Raw genomic sequence first — 23746 nt, forward strand, 5'->3', positions numbered from 1 at the left:
ACTTCTATATGTTGTACTAAAATAATATTAACAGGGTACTCAAGAAAAAAAAATAAGGCAAAAGAAATAGGGTATGCACTACTAATATTATTTCCTTATACTTTTATATATACATATCCATATACATATGTACCCTTATGCTTACATTTTAGGCTTTCAAACATAACAAGAGACATGTATATTAATCTTGTAATTTAGAGACATTATTTGTACACATAAAAGATAAAGGTTGTTGTTATATGAACGTAACCGATGTAATATCTTGATTTCAAATGCCAAAAGTTGTAATTATAGATTATCTCATTGATAAAGTCAAAGTGAAACCGCATCACTAAAGACGTAAATTGTTTCATGGATTTTGGAATAAATATTAAATATTCATGTTTGTTTGGGAGATTATATAACTTCTTAAAACCCAATAATTAATTATCCTTATATGAAATCTTTATATATATATAAAAAGTTCTTATAGGTTAACATAAGCTTTAACTCATGGTAATTGAGACCTACCTTCGATAAAGAGGGTGTGAGTTCGAATCCCTCACTCTTATATGAAATGAATTTAGAAACTTTACTCTCAAATTTTGTTTCTAGCTATTATATAAGATTAAATCGTGCTCTCTACCATTAATTTGGGACAATAGCAATATTGACTGAGAACGTTTAAAATCAAACGAGAATGGACTTCCAATTAATCAAGAACACGGTACTGAAACAATGGCTACTTGTATACCTAGTATGGCGACTACTCTGTTTCTTATTTTAAATTTCCTTTTTTTTTTCAAACTTAGTTTCTATATTTGAAATATGGTAAAAGAATACAAAATGGGTGGGTGAAGGTGAAGAAATTAAATGTTAAAAAAGGAAAAAGAATCAAAACAAGATCCACATGAAGACTGCAGACCAAACAGCAAGAGCAAGAGCTGCAGCCAAATAGGTCCATAGCAATATAACCGAGCATTCTTCTTGACCAACCCCAAACAACTGAGTCATGGTGCTGATCGCCATCGCCGGCGGCGTCGTATACTGAATCATCAACAAGAATTGATACAGAGGATCCGGCGACAGAAACCCCAAGGCATTGGCACCTTTCACCACAAAAACGCCAATTCCGGGCAGTGCAAAGTACCGAACAGCGATCACCCCTACGATCGTCGACGCCTTCACCTTCGACGATCGTAGCCCTTGAGTCAGGTTGCCCCCTAGTATAAGAGTGGTACAAGGGATCGTTCCGTCCCTACATATACATAACATGATTTGAACTTTCGACCTTAAAAAAAATCTTAACTTAACCAATTTAGAGTGATTTAAAATTACCCGAGTAGTTGAATAGCATCTTGGATTACTCGAAATGGAGCCTGCGACCCAACTATGAGATGCCTAAGCCATGTGACCGATCCAAAAATGAATCCCACAATCTAATCACAGATCACCAGTGGTAAAAATTTAAAACAGCAACCAACCCAAGTAGTTTGTATGGGTAGAGAAATTAATATATGGGTACTTACGGCTCCTAATGATGGAGGGGCCATCAACTCTTCAATGATAACGTGAAAAAGTTGAAGTATTTTAGCCCAAAGGGAGGCTGGTTCCTGTTTCTGTAAGATGGCCACTGGTTGTTGGGATTCAATCTCTTCTCCATTATGTTGGTTGTGGAGAAGGTGAGTATGTAGGGCGGCATTGGAGGCCTGGTTGGGTGCTTTCAACAGCTCCTCGGACGCCTCGAGTTCTTTGAGGCGCAACGAAGACGTTTTCACCAGGTGGAAAGTGGAAGTCCACAAGTAAAACCCACCGAGCTGAAAAAGTTCAATTAAATCTTAAGCTGATGGATTGAGTAAATTTAATTCATATATTTGATATCTAACATTTACCGCTGCGGAGAAGGATGCGTAAGAAAGTCCAAGAGAACTACAGGTTTCGCGGTCCCCGAAAGGGCTGCCTTCTTCGGCGCAGATGGCAGGGATGATGATGAGAAGAAGGTTTCCCAAGTTTCCTAATTAATACCCAACAAGTAAAAAATTAATCATAATTAACGAAATGGAAATCAACCAAAAACAGAGCAATTAAACTAACCAGCAGAAGAGGTTCCAATGATAAGGCCTTCAAGATATGGCTTGGGTTTCAATATTTTAACAGCTATCCATCCCAATATTCCTCCCAACAGAAACGTAAGACCAATGTTCAGTGGCATGAACCACCTAAACAAAAATAATTCAATCAACATATGATTAATTAGAAAGAGTTAGTTTAATTAATTAGTAAAATACCATGAAATGATGTCCTGGAAGGTGACTGTTTTGGCCAAATTTGCAAACATGAGACAAGGAGTGAAAACAGTAAAAACAATCTGCACAAAAGAAAAGACAAAGAAGAAATTAATTACATGGTGGGATTTAAGCCAAAGTTATTTTTTTCTAATTGTCAGATATTTAATGACGGTAAAAAGTAACAGGAAGGAGGAGATGACCTTGTTGAGGGAGTTTCGAGCGTGAGCAGGAAGAATATTGCAGTAATCAGTGGCCAGAAAAGCTCCCAATAAACAGATGAGGAGGACTTGTAAATTGGGCATCAATGCCACCTCCAACAGTGACAGCAGCCCCATCTTCCCCGTAAATCTCTCTCTGTGTTTCAATTTGCAACCATTAAAATCAAATCAATACAAAATTAACAATAAACATTCACCACTCCACTCTATTACCTGGGCTGGAATGGAAATCAAGTTTTAAAACGCAGAGAAACAGAAACGATGTAATATATATATATATATATTTTTAGGGTTTTGTTTTGTTTTCTTCGATTGGGGTTGGCTTGGGCCGTGAGCCGTGAGAATTTTGGTTTAGTACAGCGCGCCCGATCGTAGCTTTCGAAAATGACAATTGACAAGGGCATGGCCACGCCAAAGCAGCTGCATTCTCAATTCTGATTCACTCTCGATCATCTTTTATTATATTCTTTTGTCTTTTCTTCTTTCTCATTCTAAAAAACATAAATATTCTGTTGGAGGGCCGTCATCGTTAAGTCGACAAACCCAACTCTGCGTCTATTGGAAAAGTTTGGAGGCAATGAATTTAATGCCGAACTTGCGAAAAAAGAAACTGAGTACTGTATGGGTATCATATATCAAAATGCATTACTTTAATTTATTGGTGTATGGAAAGAACAAATTTGTTTAGAGGAGGAAGAGGAAAGAAAGAAACAGATCAGGTGAAGAAGTAGACTTCAGAAATAAAACAAATAAATTGGGAATTAATGGAGTATACCTGAAATTTGAAGTTTGAAGAGGAGAGAGAGAGGCAAATAATTAAGTTAATCTGTGGATTAATTGGGCAGAAGAGAGGAGATTAGAGATTAAACCTTTGATATTGTTAATTTTGAATTAATAATATTATTGAAAAGGATGCAAACCTGGAGTTAAGGTTAGGCGAGAAGACGAAACCAAACAAATCTGCAGACGAATTTTTGGATCTGGATCTGGATTGGTTTAATTAGAGTCTCAATTGATCCAAATTGAATTTGTATTTATAGGAACACAAACTGGAGAGGGTCTCACCTCTATGCATGGCGACCATGCGATGGAAACACAATTTTTTTATTAATTTATTCTTTATTATCATCTGATCATATAATCCATCCGAGATGGAAACTTTCACAACACACCACACGGATCCTCATGCTAAATTTGTAACCGGAAATAATTTCCCTCTTAAAAGTTAATTCCTTTTTTTTTTTCCTTCGAAAATATATGCACTCTTTCATATGAGAAAAAACTTTGCTTCCTAAAACTAAGAGAGAGAAATATAAGAATGAAGACTTTTTGCCAATTTTTTTTAATGGTGATGAAGATAAGATTTAATTATAAAGAAATTGTTTTGATGAGTTTGTGGTGTAGCGCATAAATGCAAATTAGATTCGAGAAATTCTTGACTTCAAGAAAATGAGTACGTACCAACTCTGGTTGAGCTATATGATGCCTTTCTCATCCCCAGTATTTTCCAAAATATACTGAGGTGTTGAATAATTGAAATTTTGTACTAAAATTTTTTTCCCTCTATTATATTTTACCTGTCAGCATCAGCAATGAGTATTTTTCATATTATATTGAAATATAGTATTTATGAACTTTGGTTTGAAACGTATTGAATTTGATAAGGTCGAAACAAACAACCCAACGCCGCCTGGCCGCCACCGTGGACGTTGGAGCAGCCAATTTGGAAAAGTCACCGTTCCACCGGGGCCCACTCCCACCACAACCCTAATTTTCGGGATGCTTTTCTTATACGCTTAAATCCTCAAATTACAGCTGCCAACTTCAATGTATATCTACCTAAACTATCCATAAATTGAAATTTTAAATTCCATGCATCGAAAAATTGTGGACTTCGAAATGTTATACTCAAAACAAAAAAGTGAGGCAACAAGTGACCAATAACATATTAAAGAATTTATATAAATAGCTTCGTCTTCTTTTGTAATATTTACTAATACCATGTTTCTTTCATATATAACTTCAATTTTTTAGAATTTATTATATGATACGACTAAAATATACAAGTAGTAAAATAAATATTTTTCCACACTGAGATAGAGAATTGAGAAATTTCCATTTTATTTTATAGTAATAAAAAAAAAAGCCAATTAGTAGATGTCAATTCAAATAAAAACGTCAAGTCTTAGAGTATAATATTTTACAATTATATACTAGAGATACAATGGATCATAGATAGCTTTTTTCATGTTTCATTTTAATAATTTTGATCCTTATATTTTTTTTATATATTTAAAAGTGTTTTTTTTAGTTAAAGAAGTATCATTTTATGTTTAGTTAAATTACTATTTTATATTGAATAAATAAGATCACTTTTAAATTAAGCTAATTGTAAAAAAGTTGAAGTGATAGAGCTTCTAAAGATATAATTTATATTTATCTATAGCATTATTTGAGAATTTTATTTTGGCTTTATCTTGACTTTGGAAATGATATTTTATTGAAAATATTTCGAAGAAGTGCTAACATTATAAATGTCTAAGATCGAGGTACTAGGCTTTTACAACTAATTTAGTCTGGGATTTGATTTCGATCTCTACCATCGATATATGGTTCTGGTGAACACCTAAAAACTTCACATCAGTATGGCGTTAAGTCCAACACACTCCGATGTCTAAGTAGCAGATAATTTTGTTGGGATCACTAGTGAAAGTATAGTTGTGAGCGTTTCGCACCCCAAGTCTCGGTTCCTATTTATAGAGGGGGTTTTCTTGGGTGTGGTCTGGATGGATTGATCACCTATGTCATTTGTCTAACTTCACTTCATGTGAGTTTGGTTGAGTAATTTCACCCATGTCATTTAGTATTATTTGTTTTCTTTTTTATTACAGATTTTTATATTGGTGATAAGATACATATTATTTTACACGTCCACCAAGCATCTTGAAGATCTCATTCTTAATCCTAATTGAAATCGAGTAGTTATACTCAATCAACATATATTATATAATTTCATAAATAACGCTCATCATTTACTAATTAATATACATATTCAAAATCACATAATTTAGTTAAATAATTATTAATGTCAAAATAACAACAAATTTTGATACACAATGAATATTTTAAGTAAGATGACAAGAAATTGTCATCTATATTTTAAACAAGACAATGTCAAATTGTCATCTTAGAGTCATGCAATTGCATAAAATGCATGTATCTAAGTTGTCATCATTTTTTGAGGTTTTCACACTAATAACGCCCAAAATAAGGAAAGTAATAATAATTAGAAGATGATAACCCTTATTTTGTTGGATTGGATCTACATCCTATATTTTGATCACGTTTATTTATCTGCAATTGTAATGGAAATCAATAGTAGTGTCAATCAATTGTAAAGAAATCAATCGGATTCGTAATGTTATTCCATTGATGATGTTTACCAGAAACTTTGTGGAATCGTACTCAAATTCCTTTGATGTTGTTTACTAAAACTGTCTGGAATCGAAATCGGAATCAGATATATAACAATTACTAATATACCATTTTCTTCTTTTTAGTTAATTACAAATATATTATTGTGCTAATCTTTTTTAAATTACAATAATAATAAATTTTAATTTAATTTATTACCATATCATTGATAATAAATATTTTTTATTATAACAATTTAACTAATATTAATACATAATGAATAATTAAAATAAAATTATATAAAATTTAATATAACATATTATTAAGTTTTGTTATCGTAATATTTAAAAGTAATAATATCTATTTAAAAATTTTATTGATATTAATTAATATTAATTTATCATATTATATAATAAAAAAATAAAAAAATTGGAATATAAAGGAGAAGAAATCATATAAATATATATAAAAAAAACTAATTAAAAATTTATGGATCTTATCCATAGATGAAACAGAAAAGGTAAAAGTGGTACATTAATTATAATATATAGTGGGGTCTGCGGAATAAGAAATAGAATGAGATTGATGAGGTTGTAGGAATGTAATGAGATTACACTTGTTGGATGAGATTACAAAGTTTGAGATAGGTCCTACCATTTGATTACCTTCCTACAAGTTGGAAAAATCCATAAAGAGAAATGAAAGTTCTCATTACGATTTATTGATTACGATTGTGGATAAGTAAATTGGGCTTTGATGTTTTCCCTTTTTTTTCTTTTTAGTTCCATTTAGGGTAGAGGAGTTTATCCTAATTTTCACGTAATTGGCCTCGTTAATTATTATTTTAAACAATACATGCGCGTATGTTTTCATTTGACTCTTCAACTAATACTACAATGATGATTGACAAAAGGACTATTAAATAAGTTAAGATGTTAATTAGGAAGCAATTTTTAAGTTAATTAGTGATAAATTAATTTATTTATAAAAAATTTTGCATTTGGAAGTATTTCTTTTTAAAAATAGCGTAGTTGAATTACTTTTATAAATATTTTCGAGGATAAAGTTACCTAGCTACTATAAAAAATTGGGAAATATATATAATCTTTTTATTTCATCAAAATTGAATTAAATTAATACATTATTAATTAAGTTTTATTTTTTTTAACAATTTGTTGCTATTTATGAGATTCTTGTGACTATATGATTGCAAGACGTGTGTAATTTTGTGGTAAAGTCATTTCAACTTTGTATTTGAGTATTTATATAGTTTTATTTTTTTAGTACAACAAATATGTAGGACGAGAGATTGAATATTTGACTCTAGAGTAAAGTAAATTAATTTCTTAACTGTGTTCACATCGGTTAAATAGCTTCATTGTAGGTAGCTTTATTTATCGACTTTTTTCTTTAATTATTCACAAGTCGGTTTAGTTAGCAAATTTTTAAATAATTTAATTTTGATGAGGTATTAATCTTCTTATTTATTTATTTTTTTTATCCCATCAACAAGTGGAGGTGAAAATTTGAAATTATAATTTTTTTCTTTCAATTTTTTTTATCTTATCTAACTTTTATCTCCCTCTAAATATATATATTTTTTGCTTAACTTTTTTTTCCCTCTTTCTAATTTACTCTCTTATTATCAATCCGAGCTAAACAAGACAAACCGTACCAATTACTTTTCTAAGACGTTTCTGTAACTCTACTGAAAAAAACTTATCCTCCCATATATTTATTAAAGTAATATAAATACAATATGAAGGATAGATGACAAAAAAATTTATAATAATTATTAATTTTTTAGTACGCAAGAATTCATGATTATTCACTCAATATATAGGCTATCTCCAATAATATTCTACTAGCTACCATACCATTACATATTTCCAATTAGCTAGCACTGAAAGTGTACGTAGAAAAGCACTACTCACTCGTTCAAAATACTCACCTCACAACCATCATCTAGAGACGAAAATTAGAGACGAACATAATTTTCATCGCAATAAAAACGTCGTTTTAGAAACGACGAAAGAGTAATTTCGTACCACTTTCGTGGCTCGGTTGGCGCACCCACCCCATATGGGAAACAAAAACTAAAATATCACAATAAAAAAGAAACAAATTAATATGGGAAGGTAGAGGAAAATGGAGTTTCTTCCTCAATCCCTTCACTAGAAAATTGAGATGAAAATGCAAGATATGACAAATTTGTTGAAATGAGCATGTATATGTATTATTGTGTAAATTAATAAAAAGTTATGGTTTAGTTTAGTTTGACAAGATGCACATGAAGATGGCATACCAAAAAGCTAATGCAACGACGGCAGCCAAACAGGTCCACAACATGATAACGGAGCACTCTTCTTGACCCACTCCGAACAATTGAGTCATTATGCTTATAGACATACCAGGCGGCAATGTGTACTGAACCATCAACAAGAACTGATACAGCGGATCTGGCGGCAGAAATCCTAATGCTTCCGCCGCTTTCACCATCACAATTCCGATTCCGGGCAGAGCAATGTATCGGACCACGATCACTCCGATAATGATCACCGGCTTCACTCTCGACGACCGTAGCCCTTGAGTCAGGTTGGCGCCTAGTATAAGAGTGGTGCTCGGGATTGTTCCATCACTGCCACATAAGTTACTTAAATATGTTAATTAAGCATCCAACGCAGATTGTACGTAAAGATAAGCTACTTTTGATCTCTCGTTGCTAATTGTTTTTTAAGATAAAACTCCATGAAGAAAAGAAAAAGAAATGCATACCCGAGTAGTTTGACAGAGTCTTGGATTACTCGAAAGGGAGCAGTCTGTCCAACCACGAGATTTCTAAGCCATGGGACGGCTCCGAAAACGAATCCCACGATCTAGACCCATTAATTTTGATGCAATTTTGGGATCATAATTGCATGGAAAACGTATGTTGAACGTAGAGAAAATAAAAAAATGTGACTTACGGCTCCTAATGTTGGTGGCTCCATCAACTCTTTAATAATAACGCGAAGCATGTGTTGAATTTTAACCCATATGGAATTGGATGCTTCATCTTTTAATTGTTTCTCTAAAATGGGAACAGCAACAGCTTCTTGGGATTCAACCTGAAATTAAACTGAGTTTATTACAATATATTAATAATTTAAAGATTTTGTTTTTGAATTTACCTCTGGTAAGGTGTTGGAAGTAGGAACGACGTCGTGTTGTCGAGGTTGTTGTTGATGGAGCAGATGAGTTTGCAGATCGGCTTGGTTGGCTGCTTCCAACACCTCCTCTGTATCTGTTTCTTGGTGTGCTAATTTCAGTCGCAAGGAAGATTTTTTCACTAGATGGTAACTGTAAGTCCAGCTGTAAACACCCCCAAGCTGAGGGACACAGAGAAAGAAAAAAAGGTTTTAAATCCTCTCTCGCCTGAATAGGAAAGAGGGATGGAAATGGAATTTTAGGGTGTGGGCAACGTTTCGTTTCTTCTTTTTTAATAAAGAAAAAATGAATAGCATGATCCAAATATCGGTGAAAATTCACTACGATAAAAAACAATCTTTTTAGGTTTTGGAATAAATTGAAAATGAAAAAAAAGTATTATCTACCATTTCGAAAGGGTTCCAAATAAGGAGAAAAAGAAACATAATCAGTTTAAAAATGTTTAGATTTCTTAAGAAAATTGAAAGAAATGGAAACGTTGCCGAACATGCTCTTAAAAATTGGTTGTTTGGTTTGGTTTACCGCCATGGAAAAGGAGGCATAAGAGAGTCCACGAGAATTACAGGTTTCACGATCACCGAAAGGATTGGCCTCCTCCGCACATATGGCCGGCACGATGATCAGAAGAAGATTTCCCAAGTTTCCTAATAGTAAAGAAATACCCAACCAATTCAAATTACTAATTACAATCATCAAAATATATCTACATTAATTACCCTCAATAATCTTAATAAAAGTTTAAATTAAATATAGCTGATTAAGAATCTGACCAGTAGCAGAGGAAGCAATGACAAGGCCTTCAAGATATGGCTTGGGTTTAAAGATTTTAACAACAATCCATCCCAAAATTCCTCCAAATAAAAAGGTAAAAGCAATATTCACCGGCATGAACCACCTAATTAGTTAGAAATAAAAAATAAATATTGATTTAGATATGTTGCTGAAAGGGGAAATTAGAAGATAATAAGAAATAAATGAGATGGTTTTGTTGTATTACCATGAAATAATGTCTTCAAAGGTGACAGTCGTTGACAAATTTGCAAACATGAGACAAGGAATAAAAACACTAAACACAATCTGCAGTACAACATTAACACAATTAAATTAAAAATGATTGAGTGTATGAATAATATAATACAGGTGGATTAAATTATTTAGACGATTAATTACCTTGTTGAGAGAGGTTCGAGCATGGACAGGAAGAATATTGCAGTAATCAGTGGCCAAAAAAGCTCCCAGCAAACAAATGAGGAGGACTTTTATATTGGGCATGGAAGCCACCTCCAATAGAGACAACAACCCCATCTTTCTTCAATTCTATTTCAATTTTTCATCCCATCAACCTTTTTTATATAAAAAAAATATTTGGCAACAGCTATCTTATCCTCACTACTATTAAATGTTTGACTATTAATTAAATGTTTGATAATTGAGAAAGATAAATACAAAAATAAACATTTTCTTTTTAAATAGATATATATAACACATTGGAGGTACATTATTATCATATTGCAAGTTCGATAAAAAGTATATATTATTTAACCTACTAGATTCATATATAACAATGAAAAATATATATTATATAATATTTTAGAGGTATATATGTTTACCATGTTGTATATTATAATTTTTAAATGAAAAATGTATTACATAAGTGTCGTTGGAATATATTATATAATCTAATAGTTTAACATATATAAATTAAAAGTATATATTATATAACATTTTGGATGAGTATATGTTTATCATACTATTGGTTGGGAAAAAAAAGACTTTGGAAAATAAATAATAAGGGAAAGAAGATAATTAAAATATGGAAAGAATATTCTAGAGGAGTATATATTTATCATACTATTAAAAAAAAAAAAAAAGTAGGAAAATGAGAAGACTCTGGATGAATGGGCGAATTCATTTATATGGAAATTGAAATAGAATGAGTTGACGGATTCGGAGAGATACAATCATGGAAAAGATTTGTTTTTGTCATAAAAGTGGAATAATTTACAATATATTATTAAAATGAAAAAATTAGGAAAATAAATGAATTGGGACGGTTAGAATATTATTCATTCTATTTTGAAAGCGGGTATAAATACTACTGTTAATTGATCACTTTATGAATAAGACTGGTGACTGTACATTTGATGATCAAATTTTTCACTCATATTTCTGTTGATAATAAAGTGGTAGTTTTAGTTCTATTTTTAGAATTTTGATAGACGGCATGAGACATCTAAATATATCATATTTAATATGAAAATTTTAATTTTGGAAACATTTAATTTAAAATAAACGCAAATCTTATTAAATATAAAATCAATAAATGAGTACAATCTTGATATTAATAAAAAAAAATTTAATGTTAGAATCTAAAAATGTTAAATATGAAAACACAATCCATTTATGAAAAATAGTTTTCAAAATGACCAACCAAAGACAATTTCTCTCGAGAATTTATATTGCGTGTCGCTGATCTCAACACAGGCAACAAGGTACTTTTACTTTTTGTCCGACATGTTTTACTTGTTTTAAATCCTTTTTGGTGCCTCTTTTCCATGTATTTTTTTGCTTCTTAAATTTTAAAATAGAAAGAAAACTATATTTCCTTAAAATTTTGAGATATATATTTTAGTTTTTAAATTTTGAAAAAACAATTAAAACACATTTCGAAAGTATAAAAATTAAAATAAGTCAAAATTAAAAACACAAATAAACCTGGACTAAGATAATATTTTAAACAAATTTAAATGATATGTAGTATAAGAATTTTAAAAAAAAATGTGAGGCAAAATAATGAAATTGTTATTTTCCTAAATCCAATATAATTAATCATGTGAAACTGGAATCAATTGACGTACCCAATTTCACATGATTAATGAAATGGGTCCATTAATTGAAATTTTTTTTTTTTGGGACAGGGGTCCATTAATTGATTATTATAGATGGAAAAAATGATCAATATATATAATAACTCTGAATGCGTATTACAAATATTTGTGTAAAAAAACTTCATTTAAAAAATCATTAAAAAAGAAAGAGAATTTCATTCAAAATTTGGAGAGAGAAAAACCATTAAAAAATAGAGACAAAAAAATATTTTTTTTAGTATAGACAATTAAGAATTAGAAAATCAAGTTAATTTTTTTTATACTCTACAAAAATCAAGTTAAAATTGAAAAACTAATTACGAGGTAGGGTAAGTTGGGAAGCATAACTTTTTTGGCCGGTTCAACTTTTTAAAGTATTAAACTAAAATACTTAGCGGGTTTACTAATTGCTAAGGTACCAGGATTTTAAATATCCGTCGATAGGTAGATATTTCCATCGACATTCATGAATTCGACATTGATATGAGAGATAAATAGACATTTCTATCATAGTATAAGAAAATCGACAAAAATATCAACAAAATATTACTAATGTATACATAATATTAAGATTAATTATTTTTAACTAATTTCGAAATAGAAAAATATTTATTTTATCCATTTAAATATTCTTTACGATTTTTAAAATTTTTCTAATTTTTACACATATGTGACGATATTTTTATCAATATTTTCATAAAATTGATCTCAACATTTCGATTTCATGGATTGCGAGGAATTGTGATGCGAAATAAATGGCAGTTAGAGAGTAGAGAGAGAAGCGAACCTGGTGGGTGATGGGACGGAGAGGAGTCCACCGGCGAAGAAGGAAGAAGACGATCGGCGATTGCGATTCCGGATCTGGATCTCGGATTCACACAACTGAAAGTTGAAGGAAGAAATGGAATTGATGGTATAGTATTATATATTATAGGGAAGAGAAGAGTGGGAAACTGCCGTCCCCGCTACCGGACAAACCTCCTAAAGGCTCGACTCTTGGAGCCACCAGCAGCCGCAGCACGGCTCTTGCTCTTACATTATGTTAACTTCAAATACTATTTTAATCCACTTTTTATTCATTTTTGTGTCCTACTTTCAACGGTTATTCTGCTTGTTTTACTACCATTAACTTTCAACAATGACTTTTTTTCTTTTTGACTATTTTGGTTACTTATTTGTAAACCCTAAACCCTAAACAAAATTAGACCAACAGTGACAATTTCATATGCTAAACATCAATGTTAAACATGTGTGTAACTTCATAAATTGGAGTTTATATTATCTTTTTGAATCTCGGTCACATTAACATTAACAAATACTAAACCATTAATACAGTGTGAATTCAACTATGTACCTCCAGCAAGAAATCGACATAACAAACCTAACAAATTTTTGTGAAGGCGGCCCCGAGCATTCTCACGGCTCTCTTAGACTATGAAGTTGTCTCATTCAGTCGTTGTTGGGTCCGGGGGAACAGACCAGGGAGGCTCTCTAACAAAAGCATCCAAAAATTTTCTCTCTCTGAATAAATATGTTTATTGTTTTTGTCCCACTTTCTAATTTACTCTCCTATTGCCAATTGGAACTAGGCAAAGATATCAATTACTTAATTCCAACTAGGCAAAGGATATCAATTATTTTTGTAAGACGTGTTTGTAATTGTACTAAAAAAACTTATCCTCCCATATATTTATTAAAGTAATATATATAATAACGATGGTTAAAATATGAAGGATAGATGACACAACCTTTTCAAAAAAAAAAGACAGATGACACAAAAATTTATAATTATTATATATTAATATTATTTTTTGAGTACACAAGAATGTATAATTATCCACTCGATATAGGCTATTTCCAATAATATTGTACTAGCATAGTGTTGCATATTTCCAAGCTAGCACTGAAAAGTGTACAAAGATGATTAATTTACAAGCACTCAAAAATGTATTCTCCCACTCACTCAAAATACTCGTCTCACAACCACCCCATCAAATGCACAACTAAAATATCACAATCAAACAACAAACTAATATTGGAAGGAGAGAAAATGGAGTAATTTCTTCCCCAATTCCCTTCGCGAGAAAATATGATAAATGTGTTGAGGTGAGCATATGCATGTATTATTGTGTAAATTATTAATAAGTTATGGTTTTGTTTAGTTTGTCAAGATCCACATGAAGACGGCATACCAAAGAGCTAATGCAACGGCCGCACCTAAATAGGTCCACAGCATGATAACAGAGCACTCCTCTTGACCCACTCCAAACAACTGAGTCATTATGCCGATGGACATGGCCGGCGGCAATGTGAACTGAACCATCAACAAGAATTGATACAGCGGATCCGGTGGTAGAAATCCTAACGCCTCCGCCGCTTTCACCACCACAATTCCGATTGCAGGCAGCGCAAGGTAGCGGACTACGATCACTCCGAGAATGATCACTGGCTTCACTCTCGACGACCGTAGCCCTTGAGTTAGGTTGGCTCCTAGTATAAGAGTGGTGCTAGGGATTGTTCCATCACTGCCACATAAATTACTTAAACACTAATATAAGAGATCAAAGTGAAATAAATGAAACAAATAGTTAATTTATTTTAAGTTTAAGAACATACCCGAGTAGTTTGACAGAGTCTTGGATTACTCGAAACGGAGCCGTCTGTCCAACCACGAGATTTCTAAGCCATGGGACGGCTCCGAAAATGAATCCCACAATCTAGACCCATTAATTTTGATGTAATTTTGGGATTTTAATTGCATGAAAAAAGTATGTTGAACGTAGAGAAAATGAAAAAAAGGTGACTTACAGATCCTAATGTTGGTGGCTCCATCAACTCTTTTATAATACCGCGAAGCATGCGTTGAATTTTAACCCATATGGAATTGGATGCTTCCTCTTCCAACTGTTTCTCCAAACTGGGAACGGCAACAGCTTCTTGGGATTCGATCTGAAATTAAACTGAATAATTTATTAGAAAATATTAATAATTTAAAGATTTTGTTGTGGAATTTACCTCTGGTAAGGTGTTGGAAGTGGAAACGGCGTCGTCTTGAAGCAGATGAGTTTGCAGATCGGGTTGGTTGGCTGCTTTTAGCACCTCCTGATCCGTTTCTTCTTGTGCTTTCAGTCGCAAGGAAGATGTTTTCACTAGATGGTAACTGTAAGTCCAGATGTAGAAACCCCCAAGCTGCAACCAACAACCGAGGGACACAAAAATTATTATTCAACTAAAATTTAAAATTTGGGTATCAAAGATTTATAATAGAGATTGACTACTATTTTCATTGTCTATTTATTTCAAGGAGATATCCATGTACATTAATATGACACCAAAACTTAAAAGGCTCAAACGAGCATCCGATCTAAAAATAGAATCCGATCAAGATCAATTATGATTTTGAGACGGTATTCATGTATATTTGGAATTAAAGAGGGATGGAAATGGAATTAAAAGAAAAAAAAATGGTTGTTTGGATTACCGCCATGGAAAAGGAGGCGTAAGAGAGTCCACGAGAAGTACAGGTTTCACGATCACCGAAAGGGTTGCCCTCCTCCGCACAGATGGCCGGCACGATGATCAAAAGTAGGTTTCCCAAGTTTCCTAATAGTAAAGTAATTCCCAACAGATTCAAATTACTAACAATCATCAAAATATTTACCTTCAACAATCTTAAAAAGCTGAAACTGACCAGTGGCAGAGGAAGCAATGACAAGGCCTTCAAGATACGGCTTGGGTTTAAAGATTTTAACGACCATCCATCCCAAAATTCCTCCAAATAGAAAGGTAAAACCAATATTCACCGGCATGAACCACCTAAAATAGTTAATAAATAATATTGAAGAAAAATTAAGGGGAAATTAGATGATGATGAAGAGAAAGAAATGAGATGGAGTTTGTATCGTATTACCATGAAATGATGTCTTGAAAGGTGACAGTCTTGGACAAATTTGCAAACATAAGACAAGGAGTAAAAACACTGAACACAATCTGCAGTAGAACATTAATACAATTATATTCATTTAAAATGATTGAGTGTGAGAATAAAATAATATAGGTGGATTAAATTACCTTGTTGAGAGAGGTTCGAGCATGGGCAGGAAGAATATTGCAGTAATCAGTGGCCAGAAAAGCTCCCAGCAAACAAACGAGGAGAACTTGTATGTTGGGCATGGAAGCCACCTCCAATAGAGACAACACCCCCATCTTCCTTCAATTCTTTAACCTATCGATCAATCTTTTTTATATAATCCTCCACACTCCACAATATATTTCAAATCCACCCCACCATTATATTCTTTCCAAATCAACTCAAAAAATATATTCATTTGGCGTACGAGAATTGTAAAGATTTGGAGCTTGTGGTGGAAAGTTTTAGTTTAAGATTCCAAATTAAAAATTAAAATAAGTCAGTCTATTTTTTTTTTCGAAACTTAAATAAGGAAAAAAAAAAAAGGAAGAGTATTGAGTATTGGCATGATTGTGTTTGGTGGGCCCACTACTGGCCTGAGCTGTGGTTTGAGAATCTGTATTGCTTGCCGATGATATCGACAAGGCCAACAAGGTGCTTTTACTTTTGGTCCAACTGTCGTTTTACTTCCTCTAAAATCTAAATTCTTTTTGGTGCCTCTTTTTGATATATTTTTTTCTTTTTTAAAGATTTTTCACTTAATATTCGTTCAATCGCAATTTATATAGTTCTATTTCATACTAATATTATTTATTTATTAAAAGAAAAACAAAGATTAAGTATCAAAATAGTTAAAAATTTAAATACTAAAATAAATATTTTTAAAGTTCAAATATTAAAATGAAACAAATTTAAAAATTCTAAAAATAGAAACAAAATTAAGGTTTAAATCTTTTATAAATTTTGAGTCCATTAAGTTATTGTGATCTCCATAAAAATTGGAAATTAGAAAGTGAAATTCACACCCCTTATTTTTGTTTTTATTTTCTATTTTTTATTAGATAAATAACAATGTTTATTTTCTTGAGAAATATATTCACCATGGTATATAAATTTTGAAATTGATAAACTTTAATATTTTATATAATATTTTATTTATATTTTTAAATATTATATGATGTTGAGAATTTGTACTTAAGGTTAAAATATTATTTTGATTCATTCCTTTCAATTTAGTTCATTTAGTCCCTACTTTTGAAAATGTTTAGTTTGGTCTCTATATTTTTAAAACTGTTCATTCTAGTCTATTTACTTTCAAATTGTTTTTTGTACTTTTAAAAATGGATCAATTTTGTCCTTACATACAAAATTTTAACACAAAATTCTACACATGATAGAAACACTTTAATATAAAGTCATGGTTATATTTCAAGAAATAATGCTTAGTATAATGTCGTATTGAAATTGTGATAGAAAAAAATAAGATAAAAATGAAATTAAGGGATCATAGTCGTCACTTTTTCAAAATACAGATACTGAAATAAGTAAATTAAAAAATATACGGACAAAAATAAATTCAAAATAAAGTAGAAGAATTAAAATTATATTTTTAAAAATTTTGAATGATATGTAAAATAGGAATTTAAAAAGGGCTGCAGATAATGTAGTTGGTATTTTCTTGAATTCATTATAATTTATAATTTAATCATGTGAAAGTGGGATCAATTAATGTACCTCTTTTTAGTACATGATTAATGAAATGGGTCCATCAATTAATTATCACAGGTGGTTCTAAAAAAAATGCTATATGATAGAGAGAGGTTATAATTTCGAATTTCTCAATCTAGTAAAAGAAATCTAAAGGAAAAAAAAAATTGGAATATTGCGACGAGAAAGAGAAAAAAGTAAAAGGGCATACCTGGAATAAAATATTTGTAAAAAAATAAAACAATTTATTTATGGAAGAATTAATTTCCACGTAAAATTTTAGGAATTGTGTAGAAAAAGAGAATGGATTAGGATGAAGAGGAATGCGATGCGAGAGAGGCGGGCAGGAGTTGTCGAACTTGTTCCAGATATATCCTCCGTACGTCAATTCTTCAGTCCGATTTGATTTGATCCGATTGGACCCCCAATGTCCATTATTTTACTGTTTATGTGTATTATTGTAATGCAACAAGACAAACATTCTTATTCATCTTGTACGCGAAAAAAAAAAAAGTAAAAAAATTCTTATTCTTCCTTTGGCTTTGGGTTGCGTTTCAGTTTATTCTGAATAAAAAAAGAAATTTGTAAAAGATGAGGGGACTTGTGATGTGAAATAAATGGCAGTAGAGAGTAGAGAGAGAAGCGAACCTGGTGGGTGGTAGGACGGAGAGGAGTCCACCGGCGAAGAAGGAAGAAGACGATCGGCGATTGCGAATCCGGATCCGGATCCGGATCTGGATCTCGGATTCACACAATTGAAAATTGAAAGTTGAAAGTTGAAGGAAGAAATGGAATTGAATTAATAGGATAGTATAGTACATATTATAGGGAAGAGAAGGGTGGGATACTGCCGTCCCCGCTACCAGACAAACCTCCATAAGGCATAAAGGCTCAACTCTGGGAGCCACCGGCAGCCGGAGCAGGGCTCTTACACTTCCATCATGTTAACTTAAAATACTATTTTACCCCACTTTTTATTCATTTTAATGTCCAACCTTATTTATTCTAGTGCTTCTACTTTTTTTTAGTCCTATTAAATAAAAAAAACTATTTTATTAGATAATTAAAAAATGGCTATTTTAATTTCTATCGGTACAATTTTAATATAAATTCTACCTCTGACAAAAATCTTTTAATATAAAGTTAATTGTATTATGAGAGAAAAAATCGACCAACCATGTGTCAGACATCTGAGAAATGTACCGATCTAGCGCCATCAGGTCGGTTGAAGGAAGCAAATCAGTTCGACTTTGCCAACCTGTTATCGCCATCAACATGCATTAACAGCGGGATTGACTTAGCACAATCAGCGTCACTGACATACTAATCCTTACCGAGATTAAAGGCTAGAATCTCGGCCCTCTTACCAAACTAATCACCTGTAAAAGAATTAGGTAACTAGTCACTCTGGTATGTTTGAATTCCTTTTGAGGTATACAATATACTCTTAATCTCTACTACTGACTTAAGTATTGGAATGCTTACTTATGTTTTGCAAGACTCATATTGCAGAAAGGACAAGCCATTTTATTTAAACAGACTAAATTTGTGCACAAATAAACTGTAATGTTGTGTTAAAATTGTGATAGAAAAAATGAGATTAAAAATAAAATTAAAGGTGAAAAATTATTCCCCGACTAAAAGTAGTATTTTCAACCATTATTGTTATTTGATGATGTGGTTTGAATCAAATATAATTTAGATTATATTTTTTTTATTAGAGGATTTATTTCTTATTTAACTTATGATTTAGAATTAAGTGAATGTTTGCGCATCTCAATGAAATATTCTCTCTATTTTTTTTTTTTTTTTGTCTTAAAAGTAGATGGGCCACCACCATTTATTTTATACATTGATTCTGCAGTGGAGCTGCCTCTCACGTTTCTCCCCTCCGACACTTTCGAAATTTCACAGAATGGGAAAAAGGTACAGAGTCACAGACTACAGAAACGCACATTGTCCACATGCCACGGATCCCAAAGCCACTTTTGGAATTACACTCCTTCATTTTCATTTATCAGTCGGCAATAATTGTCATGTATTAATTCTTTTGAAATTAAATACAATAACGGGTTAAAATACTCATTCTTATGATTACCTCCAAATAAATAAATAAAAGTTTAAAAACTGATAATGATAAAATGAGTTATTATCTCTTTTTAGTACCGATAAGTAAATTTTAAAATGATATTTTTTTATAAGATTGTTAATGATATATTAAAATTTTTAATGAAACTAATAGATTGTGAGTTCAATCCCCACCTCCACATTGTACTAAACAAAATTTAATGCATCTACCTTTTATATCAACGAATAATTTCATAGGTAGATATTAGTCTTAAAATTTTATTGGTGAACAATGGGTATTGCATTAAATTAAAATATATGGAACATTTTCATATTCACCAATCAAAAATGTGTTTTATGACAGCAAAATTTATTTTAAAAACTTAAATTCATGTATAAAAAATAAAATTAAAACTTAAAAAAGAAAGAAAGAAAAAAGGAAACGAATTTTAAAAGCAACCCAAACATGATGCGTTAAATTACAAATTATGCTTTGAGTTATTTTTTCCGCTCCTCCTGATCCTGAAAGTGACAGGTAATTATTTGGTGACATGTGTGGCAAGCATTATTGGCTTTATGTTACATTATTATTGCTTTTTTGTTTTGGAATTCTTCCTTAAACTATGTTTGAAGCTAATAAATCTAACCTCATCGCTTCTTTGTTTGAAGCTTATTTAAAAACTATTTAATAAAATATGACTTCATTGTTATTCCTTCTCACTTTTCTTTATTTCTTCTCACATGTCTTGTTTCTTAATTAAGAAAATGATGGTAGAAGAGATATAAGTCATATCATCTTTAAAATATTATTATATTATTTTGTCACGTCAACATGAAACTAATTTAAAGATGCCACCTTATTTTTCATTTTTTGGTGTAAAGTCATATAGATAACAAATACAAAAGGTCAAAATAAAACCGTTAGAAAATAGGTTAAATCGTACAGGACCGAATGATACTTTTACTTAAATATAATAACCATAAATTGTTTATCTCAAACAAAAAGAAGTTAAAGTGCTTTTAAAATATTGAAAATACCATTTGACCATCAATCAAAAAGTAAAATACAGTACAAAGTGCGAAAAGCTTTTTTTTTTTTTTACCATTGATCTAAAAGTTGTATAAAATGATAAAATATTCTGAATGCTTTTGAAAAATTCGAAAAACACAGTGAGTGTGGCGAGTGCTTTAGTTATTATAAAAATACACATTAAAAAAATAGTAAGCATTTTTTACTAATACAACTGAGAAAATCCGGAACAGAGTACCTGAGTTAAATTTATAACTAATTTAATTTCAAAAGATCTTACATTATACATATTTTGACATATATTTTTAACTAAGAAGTCGTGAATTCAATCTAACATCCAATATATTGTATTAAAAAAAATATATGGACCCTACCTTTTTATTTATTTATTTTTTATTATTATTATTTAAGAAGTCCACTTTACTAGGAGTTGTGCGGCCCCTCCTCCCAAAGTATTGGCATGTGCCCCGTCGCAATCATTTTTAAAGCACGTGCCATTTTAAATTACAAAACTGCCACCGACGATGAATCCTTTGTATTTATTAAAATTAGCTGTGCTTGTGCTTCAAAAAAAAAAAATTATATATATATTAGTTTTTAATAATTATTTTATACTGCAACTACAAAATAGATATTACAATATACGGTTACTTTACTAACTAATCTGTTTAGTTAAATGGTTAGTTATTTAATTCTCTTGGTGTCACATTGTTGGAGTGACATTTGTACATATATATTGATCTGTATTCTTTTGTAAGTTAATGAGAACAAATTTTTTACGTAACAATATAAAATAATAGTCAAATTAATCCCAGGTAGCTTTTTAAGTTTAAATTAACTATAAAAATATATTAAAAATTTCTCCCTTCAATTCCACAACTAGTAAAATAATTAGAATTCTTCTTCAAAGGGATCCAACTAAGATAGATCCAACTGATTAGGTTAAGAATTAAATGAAAATTTTAATATACATATAACTAATGTGTGTATTAGTGCTTGTTTGAAATCATTGGAAAAACGAGCGTTATATAATACATAGAATATGAAGTATGAGGTGTTATGATAGGTATTGGGATAAAGTATGATTCTTTTATGTACTGTAAATAGAGTTGCACATATTTGTGAAAACACAATTTTTTTTTTTCCTTTCATTAGATAACTCACTGAATTTGCATCATCCATCTTTAAATGAGTGGCCAACTATTAGCTAAAAAAAGTGTGGTGATCAAAAGTTTGGCCAAAGATGGAGATAGGCTTTCTCATCCTCCAAAACTACTATAATATATACTAATATGTAGATATAAATTTTAAAAATTTTATTATTAGAGTGAACTAATCTTATAAATAATAGCAGTTATTTATGGTTAGATATGTTTGTTCATTCTATTGTATATCACAGTTAGTTTTCTGTTATTTTCATTTGCAGCTTATATAAATGTAATATATGAAGCACTCACTATTATTCTAATAGAGATTATTACATGTATAAGCCATTTTTTTGAATTCTCGCCATCTCCCCTCAGCCACCTTTCCTTCTCCATTTCCCCATTTTGGATTTAACCAAATGCATTGAGTTTTGTGTTTATTAACAAAATTTCTTTAAAGAAAAAATATTTAAAGAGAGTCTATATACAAAAGGTTACCACAACGTTCAACTTTATTTTTTGTTTCATCCAAAAGGTCTCATACTATTGCAAATAATTATTCTATCTATATATACCATAAATTGCTCTATTTTCTAATCGATATGGAACTTTATTTGCATATCTTACCACTCAATTCTATCTATATATATATCTATCTTAGATTGTTCTATTTTCTAACCAATATGAGACTTTGTTGACATAATTTACAAACCCGACAAAAACCAAAAAGATAACTTTAAATTGGAGAATATGAAAAGAACGGTTGGGGCCAGAGAGTTGAAAGTTCCTCCTTAAAAAGAAAATTCGTTCAGTGTTGGTGGGTGTGGGCTGTTGGGCCCCTGACTAACACGTGACTCACCAATCACCCACACATCTAAGATTCAGATCATTCACATCCTCTTTTTTCTTTTTTAACATTCATATTCCTTTCTTTTTCTCTTTTAAATTCCCCTTTTCATTTCATTTTATTAATATCTTAAACTTATAATTGTTTTTTTTAATATAATTGTCAAATTTTCAACTCTTGAAATGGCCATATTTTACTTACTATCCCAAGTCCATGAGTTTCTTTTTTCTTGAGTACGATCGAGTACAACCATACAACAATATATGAGGTGAGAATTCGAACTCAAAACTTTTTTATCTACAACGTATCTCTTAGATCAATTAAGTTTTGCTCAAGTGGACCCAAATCTATAAGTTTAAGTTTTGTTAGGATATTGGAAAGATGAAGATATGATGTTTTAGTAGGATATCAATATTAATGGGCTTTTTATATATAAAAAAAAAGAGGTAAAACATTTTAAATCATCATTATAAAACAAGTTAAACCAACACAAATTCATTTTCAACTAGTGTTTCAAGCCAGTTAAGAGTAGGAAAAGTCCAAGAAATGATTTTCCATCGTGTTCTTCGCCCAGACCATGTGCCACACTATTTGCCTCTCTGTAGACGTGAGCTGTAGAGACCACTCACCATTTTGGGCTATAAAAAAAACTTCCCCAATCTATACCATTGCATTTTATTATGTTTTAAACACGTTCCTAATATATGTAGGTAATCTCAGTAACAAAAATATTAGGCACTGTTAGGGTCAAATCGGGCGGACTACAACCCAGAAAAATGAAGGAAGTTGGGCCCAGCAAATTATTGTTCGGCATTAAGCCCTGAAAGGCTGGGCAGGTCTTCTGCGGCCCACCACCACAAGGGTGTGGGCCTGATTTTTGTGCGGCCCATTGAGTCGCCAATCCATCTTTGAGAATCATATTTGGCCACCACCAATATGGTACCGCTTTAGGGCCTCATTATAGTGCGGATTTTAGTCATGAAACCTACTTACCCTTTTTTGCCTCCATTGGTCCCATTATAGAGCGGAATATAGTGCGGGAGTTGACTTTGACCGCCTCCCTTTTT

At 31.3% G+C, this 23746-nt stretch overlaps 3 protein-coding genes across 6 annotated transcripts; all 3 read right to left on the bottom strand.

Annotated features, from left to right (window-relative positions):
* Nucleotides 1–662: 662 nt before the first annotated feature.
* Nucleotides 663–3553, bottom strand: LOC111024797 (protein PIN-LIKES 7). 3 transcript variants are annotated; one of them, XM_022302569.2, is made up of 9 exons: nucleotides 3406–3553; nucleotides 3261–3311; nucleotides 2468–2621; nucleotides 2268–2347; nucleotides 2074–2198; nucleotides 1872–1993; nucleotides 1509–1796; nucleotides 1318–1380; nucleotides 663–1237 (listed from the first exon to the last, which is right to left on the bottom strand). In XM_022302569.2, the coding sequence occupies exons 3-9, from the start codon at nucleotides 2600–2602 to the stop codon at nucleotides 788–790; spliced, it is 1263 nt and encodes a 420-aa protein (XP_022158261.1). In that variant the 5' UTR covers nucleotides 2603–2621; nucleotides 3261–3311; nucleotides 3406–3553; the 3' UTR covers nucleotides 663–787. The 3 variants fall into 3 exon arrangements, with proteins under 3 accessions (XP_022158261.1, XP_022158264.1, XP_022158263.1); XM_022302572.2 differs by having other exon boundaries at nucleotides 1318–1418; nucleotides 3406–3552; XM_022302571.2 differs by lacking the exons at nucleotides 3261–3311; nucleotides 3406–3553 and adding an exon at nucleotides 2699–3040.
* Nucleotides 3554–8109: 4556 nt separating this feature from the next.
* LOC111024813 (protein PIN-LIKES 7-like) lies at nucleotides 8110–12861 on the bottom strand. The gene is made up of 9 exons (XM_088118657.1): nucleotides 12761–12861; nucleotides 10277–10423; nucleotides 10104–10183; nucleotides 9877–10001; nucleotides 9629–9750; nucleotides 9070–9267; nucleotides 8866–9006; nucleotides 8675–8775; nucleotides 8110–8537 (listed from the first exon to the last, which is right to left on the bottom strand). Exons 2-9 carry the CDS (start codon nucleotides 10409–10411, stop codon nucleotides 8171–8173), a joined length of 1269 nt encoding a protein of 422 aa, XP_087974783.1. The 5' UTR covers nucleotides 10412–10423; nucleotides 12761–12861; the 3' UTR covers nucleotides 8110–8170.
* Nucleotides 12862–13743: 882 nt separating this feature from the next.
* LOC111024814 (protein PIN-LIKES 7) lies at nucleotides 13744–18457 on the bottom strand. 2 transcript variants are annotated; one of them, XM_022302606.2, is made up of 9 exons: nucleotides 18239–18457; nucleotides 16045–16198; nucleotides 15884–15963; nucleotides 15665–15789; nucleotides 15455–15576; nucleotides 14989–15162; nucleotides 14782–14922; nucleotides 14590–14690; nucleotides 13744–14498 (listed from the first exon to the last, which is right to left on the bottom strand). In XM_022302606.2, the coding sequence occupies exons 2-9, from the start codon at nucleotides 16177–16179 to the stop codon at nucleotides 14132–14134; spliced, it is 1245 nt and encodes a 414-aa protein (XP_022158298.1). In that variant the 5' UTR covers nucleotides 16180–16198; nucleotides 18239–18457; the 3' UTR covers nucleotides 13744–14131. The 2 variants fall into 2 exon arrangements, with proteins under 2 accessions (XP_022158298.1, XP_087974784.1); XM_088118658.1 differs by lacking the exon at nucleotides 18239–18457 and having other exon boundaries at nucleotides 15665–15745; nucleotides 16045–16687.
* Nucleotides 18458–23746: the final 5289 nt, after the last annotated feature.

The sequence above is a fragment of the Momordica charantia genome (genome assembly GCF_013281855.1).
Source record: "Momordica charantia cultivar OHB3-1 chromosome 10 unlocalized genomic scaffold, Mcharantia_2.0 BLBB01000010.1, whole genome shotgun sequence".
Lineage (NCBI taxonomy): Eukaryota > Viridiplantae > Streptophyta > Magnoliopsida > Cucurbitales > Cucurbitaceae > Momordica > Momordica charantia.